This window comes from Leptosomus discolor, chromosome 9 (assembly GCF_034619465.1).
Source record: "Leptosomus discolor isolate bLepDis1 chromosome 9, bLepDis1.hap2, whole genome shotgun sequence".
Lineage (NCBI taxonomy): Eukaryota > Metazoa > Chordata > Aves > Leptosomiformes > Leptosomidae > Leptosomus > Leptosomus discolor.
The window spans coordinates 10,740,207-10,757,138 of record NC_141399.1 but is presented as its reverse complement, the minus strand read 5'-3'; the positions used below and the strand labels follow the sequence as shown (position 1 = coordinate 10,757,138).

General features: G+C 58.7%; 1 protein-coding gene across 5 annotated transcripts; it reads left to right on the top strand.

Annotated features, from left to right (window-relative positions):
* The first annotated feature begins 3,536 nt into the window (after positions 1–3,536).
* On the top strand, positions 3,537–15,565 carry IMPDH2 (inosine monophosphate dehydrogenase 2). Of its 5 annotated transcripts, XM_086469702.1 has the most exons (15): positions 3,537–3,634; positions 3,801–3,849; positions 3,966–4,067; positions 4,438–4,512; positions 4,931–5,137; positions 7,251–7,338; positions 7,922–8,121; positions 9,194–9,284; positions 10,017–10,112; positions 11,494–11,565; positions 13,805–13,948; positions 14,139–14,283; positions 14,370–14,513; positions 14,882–14,965; positions 15,305–15,565. In XM_086469702.1, exons 1-15 carry the CDS (start codon positions 3,537–3,539, stop codon positions 15,324–15,326), a joined length of 1,617 nt encoding a protein of 538 aa, XP_086325828.1. In that variant the 3' UTR covers positions 15,327–15,565. The 5 variants fall into 5 exon arrangements, with proteins under 5 accessions (XP_086325828.1, XP_086325832.1, XP_086325831.1 ...); XM_086469706.1 differs by lacking the exon at positions 4,438–4,512; XM_086469705.1 differs by lacking the exon at positions 11,494–11,565 and having other exon boundaries at positions 4,438–4,497.
* The last annotated feature ends 1,367 nt before the right edge of the window (positions 15,566–16,932 follow it).

The following is a 16,932-nucleotide window of genomic DNA, read 5'->3' as shown; positions in this document are numbered from 1 at the left end:
AGGCCAAACAAACGGCATTCTCATCAGTTTCATAGCAACCTACTTGCAATTAGTGTTTGGACTCTTAAATCACTGTTAAAGTGGGATATAAACTGTCTTCCACCCTATACAGGGCTTTTTTCCCCATCTTCTTGCTGGAGCTGCTCCTCTCAAATATTACAGGGAACGTACCTTATCCTGATGTTTCAGCCTGTTCTGTTTCTCCGGTGCCAATGCATGGGAAAGAGCCCTTCTCAGCTCGAGCATCTTCCCACCTTAAGAAGCATCTCAAATCTTCTTCCAGAAGTCTCACTGACACGCTGCCCCAAAATCTCTGAAGCGATTCCTGCGTCCCTTTCTTGTCGGTTCCCTTCGTTGCGTGGCTGAAGCCCGGCTCTCAGCACTGCAGCCACTTTCCCCGCGTAACCTTGCGCATGGCAGCCGCCTTTGCCTGCTGCTCCGTTCTCGTTCGAGCTCACCGGGATGGGGAGGCAGATTGAACCCACTTACAGCAGCAATAAACCGCACCTAGAACTCGAGGGAACTGCGGGAGGGAAGGAGGTGGAGGGGATGTCTCAGAAAGGCAGGGTCCAGTTGCAGCCCAGAGCCTCGCTTGATAATGAGTGTGCAGCCTATATGCAAAATACGTCTTGTCTGTCCCTCCCGTGTTGACCCTGGTCTAAACAGCACATGTGATTGGCATCCTGCAAAGTGACCTTCAGACCTCTCCAGTAGCTTTGCCCCGTGAGTAACTCACACTACAAATCATTTTAAAGAGATGCACTCAACTATTTTTTTAATTTAATTTTACTCTTATATTCTCTGCTCTTTGTAATCTGCTTGGAAATAAAATGTTTTTCCCTGCAGCCTTTGTTGTAGTCTGTTTGAGAACCATTAAACTTTGTCTGGTGTTTCCATCGGAATAGAAGCCAACTTGCCTGTTTACTGCTGTGCCTGTGCTCTAGCGTCACAGCCGAGACCGGTGCATGCCCCCCTGATAGGCTCAGCAAACCTTTGTGAGCGCTGTCCTTCGTTAAAACAAAGGGTAGAGAGCCCTGTTGAACTGATCTTGGTCTGGCACGATGCCTCCTGTTCTGCTGATCCTGTGGCAGGTACTGCTGACCGGAGAGTGCGTGTCCTTGGCAGGCGTTGGTTCCCCCTGGAAGGCTGCGTTTCTGAGCCTGGCCTCGGGGATGGGTGTCTCGGTGCCTTCGTTCGTTACCGCTTTCTGTGTGCAAGATGCTTTACTTGCTGCACAGGGCAGCGCTTTTCTTACAGCTCCCTAGCCCAGGGAAACTGCAAACAATGGGAAGTCAGTGCCTGGAGGGGTAAAGACCCAGGAGTTGGGTAAAGAAGTAAAAGCAGGGTGAAACGTGAACTTGTATAGCAGACCGTCAGGGAACAAGAGTTGAAACCCTGTGAGATTTGGAGCGTAGCGTCACAACAAGCGCTGTTAACGTGTGGCTGTAGGAAGGAGATGGTGTTGATGTTGCCATTCGTAGTAGTAGAAATGGGATTGCTACCGCGCTCTTGGCTTAAAGTTTGAAGGGGCGTCGTGGATCCTTGTCGCTGGCTCTTGGTGTTGCAAGGGCCGCCTTTTCTCAGTTACACGAGGGCCCCTGGAAGCCACACGTCCCCTTCCTCGCAGCAAAGGGAACAGCCCTGCGCTGAGGCATGCGCCCTCCTTTCCTGCAAGAAACAAAACTACAGTCTGGTGGAAACAGCTGTAACTTTTAGAAGCTGCGGCCTCTATTCTGTGCAGGTGACTGCTGCTGAGACCAAACCTGAGAAGTCCTGCTTCTGCCCACGGTGTGGTTCACTCGTCTGTGTTTTTTTCCTCCCTGTGTAAAAGTCAACATTAGCATCACCAAAGCCTAGCTGAGCTGGCCTCTCTCTAAACTCCGTGTTGTCTTTTGGAGATCCTTACTCAGACCAAAACACGTTCATCCAAAGTACAGGGCTGAACCTGGCTGATGGACCTCATGGTGTACAAGCGCCATTTGCTTCCCAGTATTTTGGGAGACCTGAGCAGATGTCTCTGTTCACATTTCCCGTATCCTACAGCTGGGTAACACGAGTTACACTTACGATTTCTTAAAGCTACTTGCTGATCTCTGGACAAGGATTTAATCTACTGCAGTACGACAGCTGGAGGTACAGGAGCACCGTTCTCTAGCTCCCTGAACTTGCTAAATAGTGAGTTCCCTTGGGGAGCCTGTCATACAAGAGCAGGGGGAGAAGGGGTCTGGTCATCTCCCTGGTGCTCTGAGGCCAGATCCAGTCTATCCCAGCAAGCAAACCAGCCATCAGAGGAGGTGGTTCCATAGCCTGCAGTACAGGAACTTTTCCTGATGCCCAAATGGATCTGCAGGGATCATCTCATCCTGGGAACGGCCGATCGCTGGTTCCCGCAGCTCTGCTCTAAGGCAGATCTGTGTTTGTGCCCATTCCCCTCCTGCGGGCACAGTCCTCCCTGCTGCTACTGCTTTTCTCTGAGATCCTCCCCCCAGCTGCCCTCTGCAGAAGGTGCCGCGCCGAGACCCCTGGTGTGCCGTACAGCGCAGCCGTCCTCGTCCCAGCACTGGTGTGTATGGCCGGGCCTGGGGGCTTGGGGAAGAGGGGGCTTGTGTGAGGCTGGCGCACTGCTGGGATCGCCTCGGGTCCTCCCCTGCAGGACTGCTGCCTCCGTCTGATTCCCTCTCTCATCCATGCCCTTCATTCCGCTCCCATTGCTAGACTCTTGCCTCGCTCCTGCCTCTTCACTTCCATCCTTCTTGAAGATCACCGACTTACAGCGTTGCTGTGGATTCTGCTGGCGTTCCAGCCCTGCATCCGCCACAGAGCTGACCAGCACGTTCCCGCCTTTCTTCCCACGCCGTTGGGAGTGCTTGGTGGTGAACTCCCCACCCAACCCGCTGGGCCCTACGGGCAGCATCTTTCTGTGCAAGCCACCCATGGGGTTGTTTTCTAAGGCCTGTCTGCCCTGGGGTCACCTCCGTGCCGCACCATACGGGCCGTGCTGGTGTAAGCCAAGCGGGGAGCGCCGCACTGGGCCGCACCGGGCCATACCCCCGTTCAGCCGCCTCCGTGTTGCCTTCCCCCCAGCGCACCCAACTAGCTGCTCGGCTCCAACGCAACAAGGCCCGTTGTGGCCCCCGACGCCCGCGCTGACCCGATTTCACCGGGCTGGACGCGTAGGGGCGCGGTGCCGTGAAGGCTCTTCCGCCGCAGGCAGGAGGCACTGCAGGCCCCAGGAGGCGGCTGCGACCCCCGGGCCCGGTGCGTCCCAAGGGCGGACCGGGGCGGGCCGGCCCCGCCAGCCCCGGGCTGGGCCGGCCCCTCCCGGGCGGGGAGACCCCCGCGGCCGCCCTGTGCCCTCCCGGGCGGGAGGGGGCGAGGCCGGCGCACGGCCCCTTCCGGCGGCCGCTCTGGGCGGTGCTCTCGCTGGGCGGGGGGGGGAGCCTGAGCCCTCGCGGCCGCCGTCGGGGCGCGCGTGCGCTCGGGGGCGCGCGGCGCGGCGCGGGGCGGCGGGCACGCGGCGGCGGCGGGCCGGCGCCATGGCGGACTACCTCATCAGCGGCGGCACCGGCTACGTGCCCGACGACGGGCTGACGGCGCAGCAGCTCTTCAGCTGCGGCGATGGGCTCACCTACAAGTAAGTGAGTGGGGCCGAGGATGGGGCGGGACCGGGATCGGGACTGGGATCGGGATCGGGATCGGGATCGGGACCAGGACCCGGACCCGGACCCGGACCCGGACCCGGACCCGGACCCGGTCCCGGTGCGGTCGCTGACGCGTCTCCCCTCGTTACCTCCCCCCAGCGACTTCCTTATCCTCCCGGGGTACATCGACTTCACGGCGGACCAGGTGGTGAGTGGCCGGTGCCGGGGAGCGGGCCGGGGGGGTTGGGCCGGGGCCGGGGCCGGGGCCGAGGCCGGGGCCCGGTGTCGGTGCCACCGCTCACCCGCCTCCTGCCTCCCCGCCAGGACTTGACGTCGGCGCTGACCAAGAGGATCACCCTGAAGACCCCGCTGGTCTCCTCCCCCATGGACACGGTCACCGAGGCCGGCATGGCCATCGCCATGGCGGTGAGTGCGGCCCCGCGGGGCGGGCCCGGCCTGCCGCCGCCCCAGGCGGGTCCCCTCTTACCGGGATGGCGGGGCGCTGGCCCGGGCCGGGGGATGGAACTGCCGTGCGAGGCGCAGCCCTGGCTGCTCTGGGGTCACCGCAGTGCTCCAGAGACCCCCCCTGCAGCCCCCTCGGGGTGAAGCCGTTCCCTCGGGCTTCTCCCCGGCGGGCAGGGCAGCCGAGCTGCGGGCCGGCACCCCGCTCGCCCCCCGGTTTGCCGCACCGGCTCCCCGGTGGCGGCCTGGGCGATCCAGCTCTCCGTGCCGGGCTGCCGGATCCACCGGCCCGGGTGGTTTTCGCAGCCGCTGACGGGCGCCTTTGTGTTCCCAGCTCACCGGGGGAATCGGGTTCATCCACCACAACTGCACCCCGGAGTTCCAGGCCAACGAAGTGCGGAAGGTGAAGGTGAGCGGCCGGAATGGCGGCGCTGAACCGCGCTCTGGTGGGGTCTGACCCTGCTGAAGGAGCTGTGAGGGGAGACCGTGGGAGCGTGCCGGATCGCGGTGTTGCCGAGTGGCAGCGCTGCCGCGGTCGCCTGCGCAAACCTCGTGCTGTGTGTTGGGAACTGCCAGGCCTCCTGGTGCGGGAGTATTCTCCGCAATTTCAGGAAGGAGGTTGGCCTGGGAACTCTTGGGAATCTAACACTAGTTGGGTGAGCCTTGGTGCTGGTTTGGGAGTCATCCTGTCGGTGAGCACGTTGGGCCAGGCTGGGTGGTTGCCAGCCTTGGTGAGCAGCGGCCGCAGTAACCAGCAGGCTCGTGGCCAGCTTCTGCTTGGTCTGGCGGTGCCGCTCAGCCTGGCTGCTGAATCTGCTTCTTTCCAGAAATACGAGCAAGGGTTCATCACAGACCCCGTGGTGCTGAGCCCCAACGACCGAGTGCGAGATGTATTTGAAGCAAAAGCTCGTCACGGATTCTGTGGGATTCCTATCACGGACAACGGGAAGATGGGGGGCAAGCTGGTGGGGATCATCTCATCTCGAGATATTGATTTCCTGAAAGAGTCGGAGCACGACTTGCCTCTCGGCGAGGTGAGGGGGGCTGGTGAGCAGCCGGTGGGTGCGAGCGTCGCGTTGGGAAGCCGCGTGGTTGCGACAGGGAGAAGGGCGAGCGTGTGGCTGCGCCGGCGGGAGGGAGCAGCTCCACCTTGGCTCTGCGGGTCCATCTTGAGCTGCCTTTCCAGGGAAGAGCCTCTCGTTCGCTGACGCTCTCTGCGACTCCTGCAGCGCAGCTACGGGAGGGTGGCCGTGCAGTCAACGCTCGCACGCCTCCTCCCGTGGGGTTGTCTTTCAGCGTGGTGGAAGCCATCTTCTCTCCAGCTGGGACTCTCCCCTGGTTCAGTCATCAATGCCTGGTGTTCCTGGCTGCTGCTGTGGTCATGCCTTGCGTGCTGGTGCTGGCCAGGGCCGTAGCAGCTACACTGTGCCCAGCAAGCCCCCCAAGTGCTGATCTTCCTTGTCTGGACTGCCTTATCAAGGCTACTCACTCTTTAAAATAACCCCCTGAACTTGGAGACTGGCAGGTTGGCCTTTATAATGTGACACCGTCAGACTCCCCTCGCACAGGAGGACGTTCTCTGCGATGCCAGTTCCTGTTAGCTCTGGCGTTGCTGTCACACGAGCTGTGTAACCGTAGATCTGCGGTGCTGTCAGGTTACACCACCGGTGCTGCTCAGCCAGCCTCTGCTCTTGACTCACGACTATTTTTAGCTCTTGCTGACCAAACCTGGTATCACATGCTCATCCCTGCTTGGTTTGAAATCGCCTATAAATACCTGCAGCAAGAATCTTAAGCAGGAGTAGGTTATAACAGTGCCCATGGCCCTTTGAAGCAATGCTGGCCCATTCAGAGGAGCCAGATAAGAATTTCCTCTCCTCCTTTACGTTGATCATTCAGCACTGCGAAGCGGGAAGCTCGCTGCTGTTAGCGCTGGGTGCTTGCCGCTCTCACCGGGCAAGGCTAAGGAGATGAATGGTCTCCTGGATCTCTCCTCACTCGCTGTCCACCAGTCATCTTGCTGAGCTGTGCGTTGCCATCCAGTTTAACACATGGCTCTGCTGTAGCTCGGAAAGCTCGTGGATCCCACAGGCTTAGGGAGTGTGTCGGGATGTGTCTGTGATTCCTCAGGCTTTTCCTGAGATGTGGGTTCTGTCACAGACAGGATTTTGGGTGGATGCAGGCAGGGCAAACCTCTTTCCTGACGCAAAACGTCTGTTCTTATGGTGTATCTTTTTTCTTTGTTGTGTGCAACTAATCTGCCTTCCTTGAGGGTTAGAGGGTGTTCCCTTTTAGCTTTGCCTGGCCGCCTCGAGTAACCTTTTATGAGAACACCCCACGTGAACTTTGTGATCGCAGGATGCTGCAGGTGGGGAGGGCCCTCGAGGTCCCTTCTCAAGCCTGCTGCTGGAGGCACGCTCGGCGTGGGGCTGGGGCTGTGTCTCCAAGGGTGGAGAGATTTCCCTCCCTCTGGGCTGCTCTTCCAGCGTTTGACCCCTGTCGTGGTGAAAGCCTTTTTCGGCATAACACGTCAGCTGTTCCCGTGTTCCAGCTGGTGTCCGTTGCCCCTTGGCTTCCCGTGGTGTTTTGGTGCTTGTTTGTCAAGAGTGAGCGTGGGTGAGCGTGTTTGTTTGGATTGAAGCGACTCCTTTGCCCCGGTGACCTTGCCAGCAGCAGCGGTGGGTTATTCTGGGCAGAGCCCTTCCAGAGCCTGTGTGCTGCCTGAAAACGAGCTTGGGGGTGGCATTTCTCCCAGAACAGCATGGGGCTCTGGAGGTGTCTCCAGCCCTTATTTGCCTGTGCTCTATTAAAAGGGAGGGCTGTTTGGGTGACATCCCAAACAAGGGTCATCTGAGAGTCGGCCCTTGCTCCTAGGTGCTCTCGCTCAGCTTGCTGAGGCCCTCTGCCATCTCCTGTTTTCATTACACCGATGGGTTTGGGGGCTGACAGCCACTGCTCGCATGGGGACAGCACACGGGAGGCTGTTCCTGTGTGTTTCTGGAGGCGTGTTGCTGTGCTGTGGGCTCCTTTGTCTGCAGAGCACTCCCACGTGGCTGCTGCGGAGCCTTTCACGTGGGCAGACGGGTTTGGTATTTTGAGATCAGTGCGAAGGAGTTCTTGTGACTTTTATCTGCTCTCTCCCACTAGATAATGACAAAGCGGGAGGATCTTGTTGTGGCCCCAGCTGGCGTAATGTTGAAAGAGGCAAATGAAATTCTGCAAAGGAGCAAAAAAGGTACCTGCGAGCGCCTGTGCCGCGAGGGAGAGCCATGGAAGCGCTGGGCTGGGCGCAGGAGTGGGCGACGGTGGGCACGCGCCCGTGGGTGGGTGGGACACGGGAGGGCTGCGTTCCAGCACGCAGAGAGGGCGGTGAGGAGAGAGTGCCCGCAGCCCTCTGCCAGGGTACAGAGTTCACATGCGTTCATCTCCAGTGTGTTGGATGTTGAGGGATTCTTGGCAGCCCAGGAGCCAGAGAGCGCCTGGCTCTCCAGTCACACATCTTCAGTTTTCTCTCCTGGCCTTCACATTTTGGCACTCAGTTCAGCTCTGTTAGGGTTTGGCAGTTTGACTTTTAACACAGTGTCGTGGGTCTAATTATTAAAAAAGATGCGCTTGTTCCGTGGTCGATGTGAAAATACGGAGTCCTCCAGTCCTGCAAACTCCTTGCTCTGTTTCCCAAGCCAGGGCTGCTGGCATCCGTGGCCGAGCAAGATTTGGTAACGCACCTCTTTGACGCGGCTGGTGTGCCGCAGTGCTCCAGGCTAACGTCTGTCCCCTGCAGAAATCTGCAGTGTGATGTTCTTCCTGTTTCTTTCAAGGCAAGCTGCCAATTGTTAATGAAGATGACGAGCTGGTGGCTATAATTGCCCGCACCGACCTCAAGAAGAACCGGGACTACCCTCTGGCTTCGAAGGATTCCAAGAAGCAGCTGCTCTGTGGTGCTGCTATCGGGACCCACGAAGATGACAAGTATCGGCTAGACCTGCTGGTGCAGGCTGGCGTGGATGCAGTCGTGCTGGTGAGCCACCCGCAGGCCTCACCATGGCCTGGGGGGGGTGGGTGGGCTGAGGGTCTGGTTTGAATGAATCTCTGCCAGTGGGGCAGCAGCGGGGCACTTGGTGTCTTTGTTATAGGCCCTTTTGTGTTAGAATATGGGAGTTTGTTGGACTTTCAGTCTCATTCAGGTTGGAGTCCTCAAATAAGAGGGATTCCTCTTGCCTGGGAGCGTACTTGGCCTCGAGGGAGTACGTAGGGTACATCGAAGCCTTGAAGGCTGAGGAAAGAGACATCGTCAGTTAATACAGGATGTTCTGCAAACCCTTCTTGCAGCCTGCCGCCGCCGTCTCTGACGTTCCTCACTAGCTGTGAACATTTGGCTTCTTGCAGTTTCCCTTCAGCTCTTTGGTGTTCGTTGCTGTTACTCTCTTGGCTGCCTGATGTTCAGGAGCGGTCAGCCCAGAGCGGCTCTGCTGGTCCCCCCTTCTGGCCTCTAAGCTTTCGGGCGCCGTCACTGCCTGTGTTTGCACATTGTTGTCTCATCATCGATGGTTGGCTCGCGAGTCCGCCGTGCTCCGAGGGCACGGCCGAGCAGCGCTGCCGCTGGAAATGTTTAACAGACACCACGAGCTGGCCGGGTCACGGAGGTTGGCGGGGCCTGAGCGCTGCTCGATGGTCGACATCTGGTGTTTCAGCAGGGAGAGATGCGCCCCCCTGCCCGCCCTTCTGGGTTTCACAAGGAACATTCACCATTTCAGCTGTAGCTTGGGACAGGGCTGACGGTGTTCTGGTGGTAGAGCCAGACGGTTCTTACCCACAGCCAGACTGTTGTCTGCTGCAGAAGCCACGGGATTTAAATGTGAAGGGTGTTACTGAAACCTTTATGATAAACTGCCTTGCAGAGGGAAGGTATGTTACTGTCTTGGCAGCAGCTTCTCCTCTAGTTCCGTGCTCAATTTGGGGAGTCATTTTGCCCACTTAGCCAGCTTAGCAGAGACCCCAGTAAGCAGAGTGAAGATCTGAGGCTCTTCCGGAGCTGTATTTGTAATCCTTTGCAGAAATTCTGGTTGAAATTTGTTTTCTTTCTGTTGCAGGATTCCTCTCAGGGGAACTCCATCTTCCAGATCAATATGATAAAATACATTAAGGAGAAATATCCCAACCTACAAGTTATTGGAGGAAACGGTAGGCATGTGTTGAAGGCTGTTCTTGTCTTTAAGTTACGTTTGTCTCTTAGACCTAGAGGGAGCTGCAGGGACGTGAATGAAACGGTCGTCTTGGTAAATGTCTGTGAACTTAAAATGGTTCCCTCTGGCTCGTGGAGCAGAGCAAGACCGCTCTGCAGATGCAGGGTAGTACCCTGCTGCTGCCACAGCTGCTAGTATTTTGAAACCTTTGTTCTGCAGCACAGTGCGCTACCGTCCTCTGTAGTCCCTTACACATTAGCTTCTTCTCCACACCAGTTTAAAATTTTGGATAATAATAATGAATATTACTTAATGTGGAGATGTAATTTTCCCTCCATCTTCACAGCAGAGTTCAGCAGTTCCTGTCTTTCCCTGGCTCGTGCGTTACTGGTGCTGCTGTTAGCCTGTGCTCTGCCCTCCCTATCTGGTGGGGCCCAAAGAGTGCCTGGCACCATGCGGTGACCTCCGCTACCTCAGCCTTTGGGCGTGAGCATGTTGCAGAGTAGCCTAAAGGGCCAGTGTCACCCTGTGCACTGGGGACAGCTGGGACAGGGACGAGCTGCTGCTTCTGCAGATAGGCCTGGTAGCAGTGGACAGCCGGGCCTGGCTCTGACGCAGGCTGGTGCCCGGGGCAGGGGGTGTTTGCAGCCGCGGCGGGAGGCACCGGGGCAGAGCGGTGTCACACACAGATCTGCTTGTCTCTCTTCAAACCGGTTTCTGCTCCCCACAGTTGTGACCGCCGCTCAGGCCAAGAACCTCATTGACGCAGGGGTCGATGCCCTGAGAGTCGGGATGGGCAGCGGCTCCATCTGCATCACGCAGGAAGGTGAGAGAGATCAGCTGGCTCCTAAATAGGCTGAACACCTCTGTTTGGTAGCGATTCCCTGCTGAAAAGCAGCACAGCCGGGGCAGACTTCTCCCCCTGTAAGGGCAGTGTCCCACAGCAACCCGTCTTTCACCCCCTTCGTCCAGGACGTCCCCATCACCCGGGTCAGACCTTTGGGGTGGCAGCAGCAGCAAAGGCACTTCCCAGTACTGACCGAGACTGACTGGAGCAGGCGGGTGGCGCTCGCGGCTTTGCCCGAGAGGAGCCGCCAGCTCGGTGTGGGATGGGGCTGGCGGGCAGCTCGGCGGGGAGAGGGGCTTACCGGATCCCCGGTGCTGACGGGTGAAGCGCAGCGGGCTGTCAGCGCTCCCCTTCCCTCTGGCAGCAGTGTGCGTGATGCTTGAGAATGGGTCTGCTGGGCTCGATGCCTTTCTGCGCTTCCCAGGCCGAAATGGGATTTCTGGCCGTTGTCTCTGCAGTCAGCCGGAGCTTGGGGGGGGCAGAGGCCGGGTCACCCTTCGCTAAAAGGTGGAGAGGGGCGTCCCCAGGGCCTGGAGAAGGGCTGCCTCGAGGATGGGCTCAGTCCTCGTGTTTTGCACCAGGCAGGTGAGGCGCGGAGAGGTGGTGCAAGGCACTACAGCCCACGGACCCAGCCCCTCTCTGCTTTGCTCCGTGGTCCTTGCCGTGTTGGGCAGCACGAGGGTAGCTGATGGCTGAAGGCCATGCAGTACCTCTGCCACTTCCAGCGTGGAGCCTTCGAGGAGCTGCGTTCCCGCTTTGCCTGCCGTGGGAGCGCTGGCTGCGGGTCGCTTCCCAGTCGGGGCAGCCTGTCTTGGGTGGCCTTTCTAGGGAGGCTGCAGCGTCCTTGGGCTGGCGCTGCCGTAGCCAGGGCAGAACCAGGACGCACGTGTCCTGCCCCGGCTCGGAGGCGGGGGACCCGCTGAGGCGCGCTCCGTTCTGCAGCGGGGTGAACGCCTCCAGAGGGTGCCTCTCCAGGCTGCCGCGGGAGGTGGGGTTGGGTGCTGGTTTTGGGGAAGGAACAGAGCAGAGGTAGAACGTGGTGCTTCACAGGAGACGCGGTTGCAAAACTTTAACTGCAGCTCCCCAGGTTTTTGTCCCTCTTAGGGCAAGAACTCTGGCTTTTTTGGGTTGGGGGGGGTCGCCTCCCTGGATGGCTGCTGGGGTAGGGTGAGCATGCGCTGTGCACAGCCAGGCCTGGCTGGCTTGGATCTGGCCTCTGGCTTGGCTCAGGCTAGGAAGGGTTTGCAAGGTCAGCTCTGTCCCACACCGTATGCTCTGCCTAGTAGCAGGTCACTGCTGGGGTCCTTTGTTCTGCTGCTGTTCTTCTGTCTCTAAAATGTGTGTGTTTGTTTTTGTTTAGCTGCTCCAAAGATCCCTCCAGACCTAAAGTCCCACAGCCCCAAATGCCCTTCTACTGTCACGGGCACCTATAGTAAGTCACTTGCCCTGTTCCCAACCCTAATTATGTGTCTTGAAGCAGGACCCTGATTTGGCTGCACATGGCCCTACTGCTTGTTTGAGAATAATTTAGCTGTAGATGCACTTGGGGTTTTGTGGCTTTGGATACTGGTTTTGAATCTGAAACGGAAGCTGAGAAGCCTTTCTGAATTCCTGAAGCAGGGTCTGAACTGTCAAAGCTGAGGGCACTCGGGCCTGTCCACCCCCCACTCCAAAATCTGGTTAGGGGCCTAACTGGGCTTTCTGGCTGCATCTTCTGGATGTCTAGCCGGGCATGCCGCTGCTGATCCAGTGCCGGGAGGCGATCCCCGAGCAGTCCTCAATCCTGCTCTAAATCTGGCCCCAGTTGTGGGGAAGTTGTGTGCTGGCTAAGCCTCCCGTGAAGCTCGCTCCCCTGGGTGACAGGGGGACCGAACGGCGTACGGCCGCCTTGGCAGCTCTGTACCAACCCCGTCTTTCCCCGCTGATGCCTGTGGAGCGAAAGGGCTCTTCCCCTGCCCAGCACAGGGTGCAGCCTTGTCTGCTCTGTACTTCTCTGATGCTGCCGGATTGAGCAGCCACTCAAGGCAAGCCTTGGGTTTTGCCCTTTCTCCTAGTTTTGATGCACTTCAAAGGGAAAGAGGTTTCTGTGGAAGATCCCAGAAGGTTTTCTCTAGCAGATGGTCTCGTAGGGCCGCCCTTGACAGATACGCTAAAAAAGACAAACCCTCCCCCAGACCGTTTGGTGTGTGTGTGCTCTGAACCCCGCTTTGGAAGCCTGCGCTCTGAAACTGTGGCTCTGGGCACTGGGACAGTCAGAACGGTGTGATGCTCCCAGGGGCCCTGAGCCAAGCTGTTCCTTAAAGGGCTGGTCTCCATGGTTGCTCTTGTGAGGTTTCAGCAGGCCCTGCGCTGTCTGTGGCACAATCCCAGAGACTCTGGGCTCTAGACTCTCCAAAATCAGGTGCTTCTCTCCACAGAGCTCTTCTCCTGCAGCGTTTTGCAGCCGCAACGTGGCCTTTAGCAGCGCAGTACCAAGCGAGACCATCTCTTTAAGACTAACAGCGTTCGTGTCATAGCTGGCAGACTCTCCCCGGCTGGCTGAGCCCTAGCTTAACGCTGAGTTTTGTTCGATTAAAACCAGTTCTTTCATGATCTCAGCCTGGAGTCTGGCTTCCCCCTGTCAGCAGCTGCTGCTGAGCACTGGGAGCGGAGCGACTGCAGACTCCCAGCCTCGGCAAACCTCTGCCAGGGATGTGTGCTGCCAGTGCTGCTGCCAGGCAGGCTGAACCACACCTGGAGCTCACGCTCTAAAGTACTAATCCTGCATGGCCATGATCTTACCCACTGTGTCGGACTAACTGTGACTGGGGAAAAGGCTTCCAGTTAATTGTGGGGAAGGGAAATCTCCCTGAAAGAGGCTTATCTCAGCATACTTGCATGCCTGTGGCTGACCAATGTGTTACAAGACGTGCCCTGCGCTGGTTTTCCCTCACGCAGTGGGAAGCCTCTAACTGCTACCAACTGGGAAGAGCAGGTAAATCCAAAGCTAATAACTCCCTTCCCGTGGGGCAGCTAAACTTGACAGAATCCTTGCTACGTTGCAGGGCAGGAACATCAATTGTTTCCCGTAAGCCATCAAATCATCCTGCCCGTTTCCTTTTCCACTGCTGCATGTCTGTTTGTTTGTGTGTGTGCAGGTGTATATGTATAGATATAAATATGTCTATACATAGTATATATATATATATGTACCAGCTCTCTCCCAGCCAGCTGCCTTTCCATGCGAGAAGCCCATCATACAGCTGCTGGGTTTATGGAGAAGGGGTCTGGCACCACTAGGAAGGAGCAAGCGGTGGGACATGGCCACGTGCCAGGGATGCTCTGGAGTGGAGAGGGGCTTTTGGAGTCTGCTCCGCTTCCTTCCCAAGCTCCCCACTGCTGCACACCAGGACGAGCCGCCAGTCCCGGCTGATCCCAGGCCTTTGGTCAAAGACCCCAGTCCCAAGGATCACCCCCAGCTTTTTGGAGTCGAGGGCCGTGAGGATGTCCCAGCAGGCGTCTCCTGGGCATCCACTTCTCCTGTAACTCGGCCTAGGGAAGGAGCATCCAGGGATTTGTGCATTCCCGAGTGCTGGAGCATGTGTGTGCTGGGAGCCTAAACGGGCCTGCTGGGGAGGGGACGTGCTGCTGCGTGGGAGCTGACCCTTTCCCTGCTCTCTCCCCGCCTGCAGTGCTGGCGTGCGGCCGCCCCCAGGCCACGGCGGTGTACAAGGTGTCCGAATACGCCCGGAGGTTCGGCGTCCCCGTGATCGCGGACGGGGGGATCCAGACGGTTGGGCACATCGCGAAGGCCCTGGCGCTCGGGGCTTCCACAGGTGAGCCCCGCCTCGGGCGGCCGGGCCCTGCGCCCTGCAGGGGAGCCTCCTCGGAAGGGTTCCCGCGTTGGAGGGAGGCTGGGGGCATGGCGGGGGGTCCAGCACAGTGCTGTGCCCGGGGACCCTGGGGGTTTTGCAGCCCCGGCCTTCCTGCTGCTGACCTGCTCTTCTGGGTGATCTCTTGCGCTAGTGATGATGGGCTCTCTCCTGGCTGCCACCACGGAGGCCCCAGGCGAGTACTTCTTCTCGGATGGAATTAGGCTGAAGAAATACCGTGGCATGGGCTCACTAGATGCCATGGACAAGAACTTGGGCAGCCAGAACCGGTATTTCAGGTAAGAGATGGTGCTTTGGGGCAGCAGATCCAAGTTTTGGAGGCTTCTCTGCTTCACAGACTTTCTTGATTTGTGCTCCCATGCAGTGAGACAGACAAAATCAAAGTGGCCCAGGGGGTCTCTGGTGCAGTGCAGGACAAGGGCTCTATCCACAAGTTCATTCCCTACCTGATTGCTGGGATCCAGCATTCCTGCCAGGATATTGGTGCCAAGAGCCTGACCCAAGTGCGGTGAGTCCTTCCCCTCGCTTGTGCTCTGGTTAGGTCCTAGTGCTGCCATTTGGGGTCCCCGGGCAAGCTGTACCCAAGCTGCAGCATGTTCTGCGTGGTCTGACCTCACTGTAGCCCTCTTCCCTCATCTCCAGCGGGCACTGCGTCATACATTTGGCAGCCCTGGGGATGCAGGAGTGTGGTCTCTTGTGGCATATTCAGCTGGCTGGGCTTGAAATGTTGGGGTTACCTTACTCTGCCTGGCTCTTAGGAGCACAGCAAAGCCCATTCCAGTGGGACCAGTGTCCCTCCTGCCAGCTGAACGTGTGCCAGAGCATTGTCTTCCCTGGACTCTGGCTGCCTTGTGATGGGTGTCCTTCCCCCCTTAGAGCCATGATGTACTCGGGAGAGCTGAAGTTTGAGAAGAGGACGACGTCTGCCCAGGTGGAAGGAGGGGTGCATGGCCTCCATTCGTAAGTGCTTCTGGCAGGACTCCCGTCTCCCCAGGGTGGGCATCGAGGGGAGCTGGGCACAGCTATGCCGTGCCTCAGCGGCTGCACCGCTGGCTTGGCATGCTGCTGGCTTCACCTGCCGCTGCGCCACTGGGCTGAGCCGCAGCCTGGCGTCGGGCCTGGGCCAGCCCTCCTCTCGCAGCAGGGCACGAGCCGACGAGCTGCTGGCTGCCAGCGTGCCGGGGCGCTTCCCCACCGTGGGCTGGTGGGCCAGGAGCCATTCCTAACTGCGCCTTTGGTCCTTGCCCTGGGTGAGGTGGGTCAGTAAAAGGGCTCTCTCGTTTGCTGCTCCCCTCACAGGTATGAGAAGCGCCTCTTCTGAAGGAGGTTCATCTGTGTCCGTCATCGTGCCACTCAGCCGTGCGCCACCCCGTGCGGGAGCTGCTCTTGCTGCAGAAGTGCCATTACTCTGTGGGCTGTCTGGAGCTCCCCGTGTCCCTTGGCTGCTTCATCACCACCGGAAAGGGCCCACCCCCCGCCCAGGAGCAGTGATCCTGGGCTGGTGCCTGGAGCCTTGCACGCGTTGGGCGTGTTTTACAATAAAAGAGGAAAAGATGTGCAGTTGGTGTCAGGCCAGAGCCCCTCTTCCTTCTGTGCTGCCCTTGTTCTCCTTCCTTGCCTCTCTCCTTCACTTTCTGCCCCCTCTCAGGGGCAGCTGGCAGCCCGAGAAGGGACACTGTTCGTGTGAGGGGGAACGGGGAGGGGACAGACCTGAGTGGATAATGCAGTGTGGGGTGTTTTAAAAAAAAAACCCTTCCTGAGAGCAGAAAACAAACTGCTGGGCAAGAAAGCAAATGGTTTTTACAGTGCTGTTAGCTACTGCTGGGAGCTGCCAGACCCAGCAGCAGCCAGCGTGCCGTGGGACCCTGTGCCCCAGCCAGCTGCTGCAAGGGCAGGCACATAGGTGCTTGTGTGGGTACGTGCCCACCCCCCCCATGAACTGCTCTGCGCTGCAGTTGCTTACACACACCAGGCCCTTGGGTCTGTTTGTTTCCCTTGGTCCTCACCATCCGCCTTTCTCCTTCCCTTCATCTCTGCCCCTAAACGTCTCCCGTGCTGTCCCAGCTTCCCCCAGCAGCCCCTCAGTGCCGGGGGGTACAGATCACCCAGGCGTCGTGGGCAGTTCATGTGCCAGAAGGTGTGTGAACAATGGCCTTGGAAGGGCCTGGGCTTATAAAGGGGCTGGTGTCTGTGTTTGTGCACTCTGACCAGTGCAAACCTCCCTGGCTTGGCCTGAGCTTGCACCCCGGCTGACAAAGTTATTTCACACCTGTATCAGTTGGGGGGGCGGGGGGGGGTGTCCCCTAAAACCCTCCTGCAGAAGAGCACGTTTACTACCAGTGTTTTGTGTGTCTAACGCTGTTCACTAAAAAACAAAAAAAATAAAAATCACACCACAGCATGATGTCAGATGAGCTTTACATGTGCTAAACCCGCAGCCTTGCGTTACAACATAACCGTGTCCGTGTCAAACAGTCACCAGCGAGTCTCCCCCACAGCCTGGCTCGGGGCTGGGGCCTGCAGCCACATCCCCCCCTCACACCCCTTGGGCCCACGGAGGTGGCCAGGTTTGGGGGATGACGCTGTGATTAGGTGCACATACCCCCTCCCCCAGCCTCAGGGGTGGCACCCACAACCACGAGCCAGTGCAAGGTGTGTGGGGGACAGACACACGACAAGACGGTGACACTCTCCACGTCCCCTGCTTGAGCTGAGCCTGCAGGGAGCTGGGGTGCAGCACCCCGGCACCGCCTGCAGCTGGAGGCTTCCCGAGGGGCAGCCCAGGGCCCCGCAGCAGAGCCCGGGGCAGGCCAGCGCCGGCTGGGCCACACCAGCTGCCGGTGCCAGCCGTGCCCAGGGCGCTGCTGGCAGGTGACAGCCCTGGCACCACGCTCGCTGCCCGGGGAGCTGTGGCAGCCAACCCACAG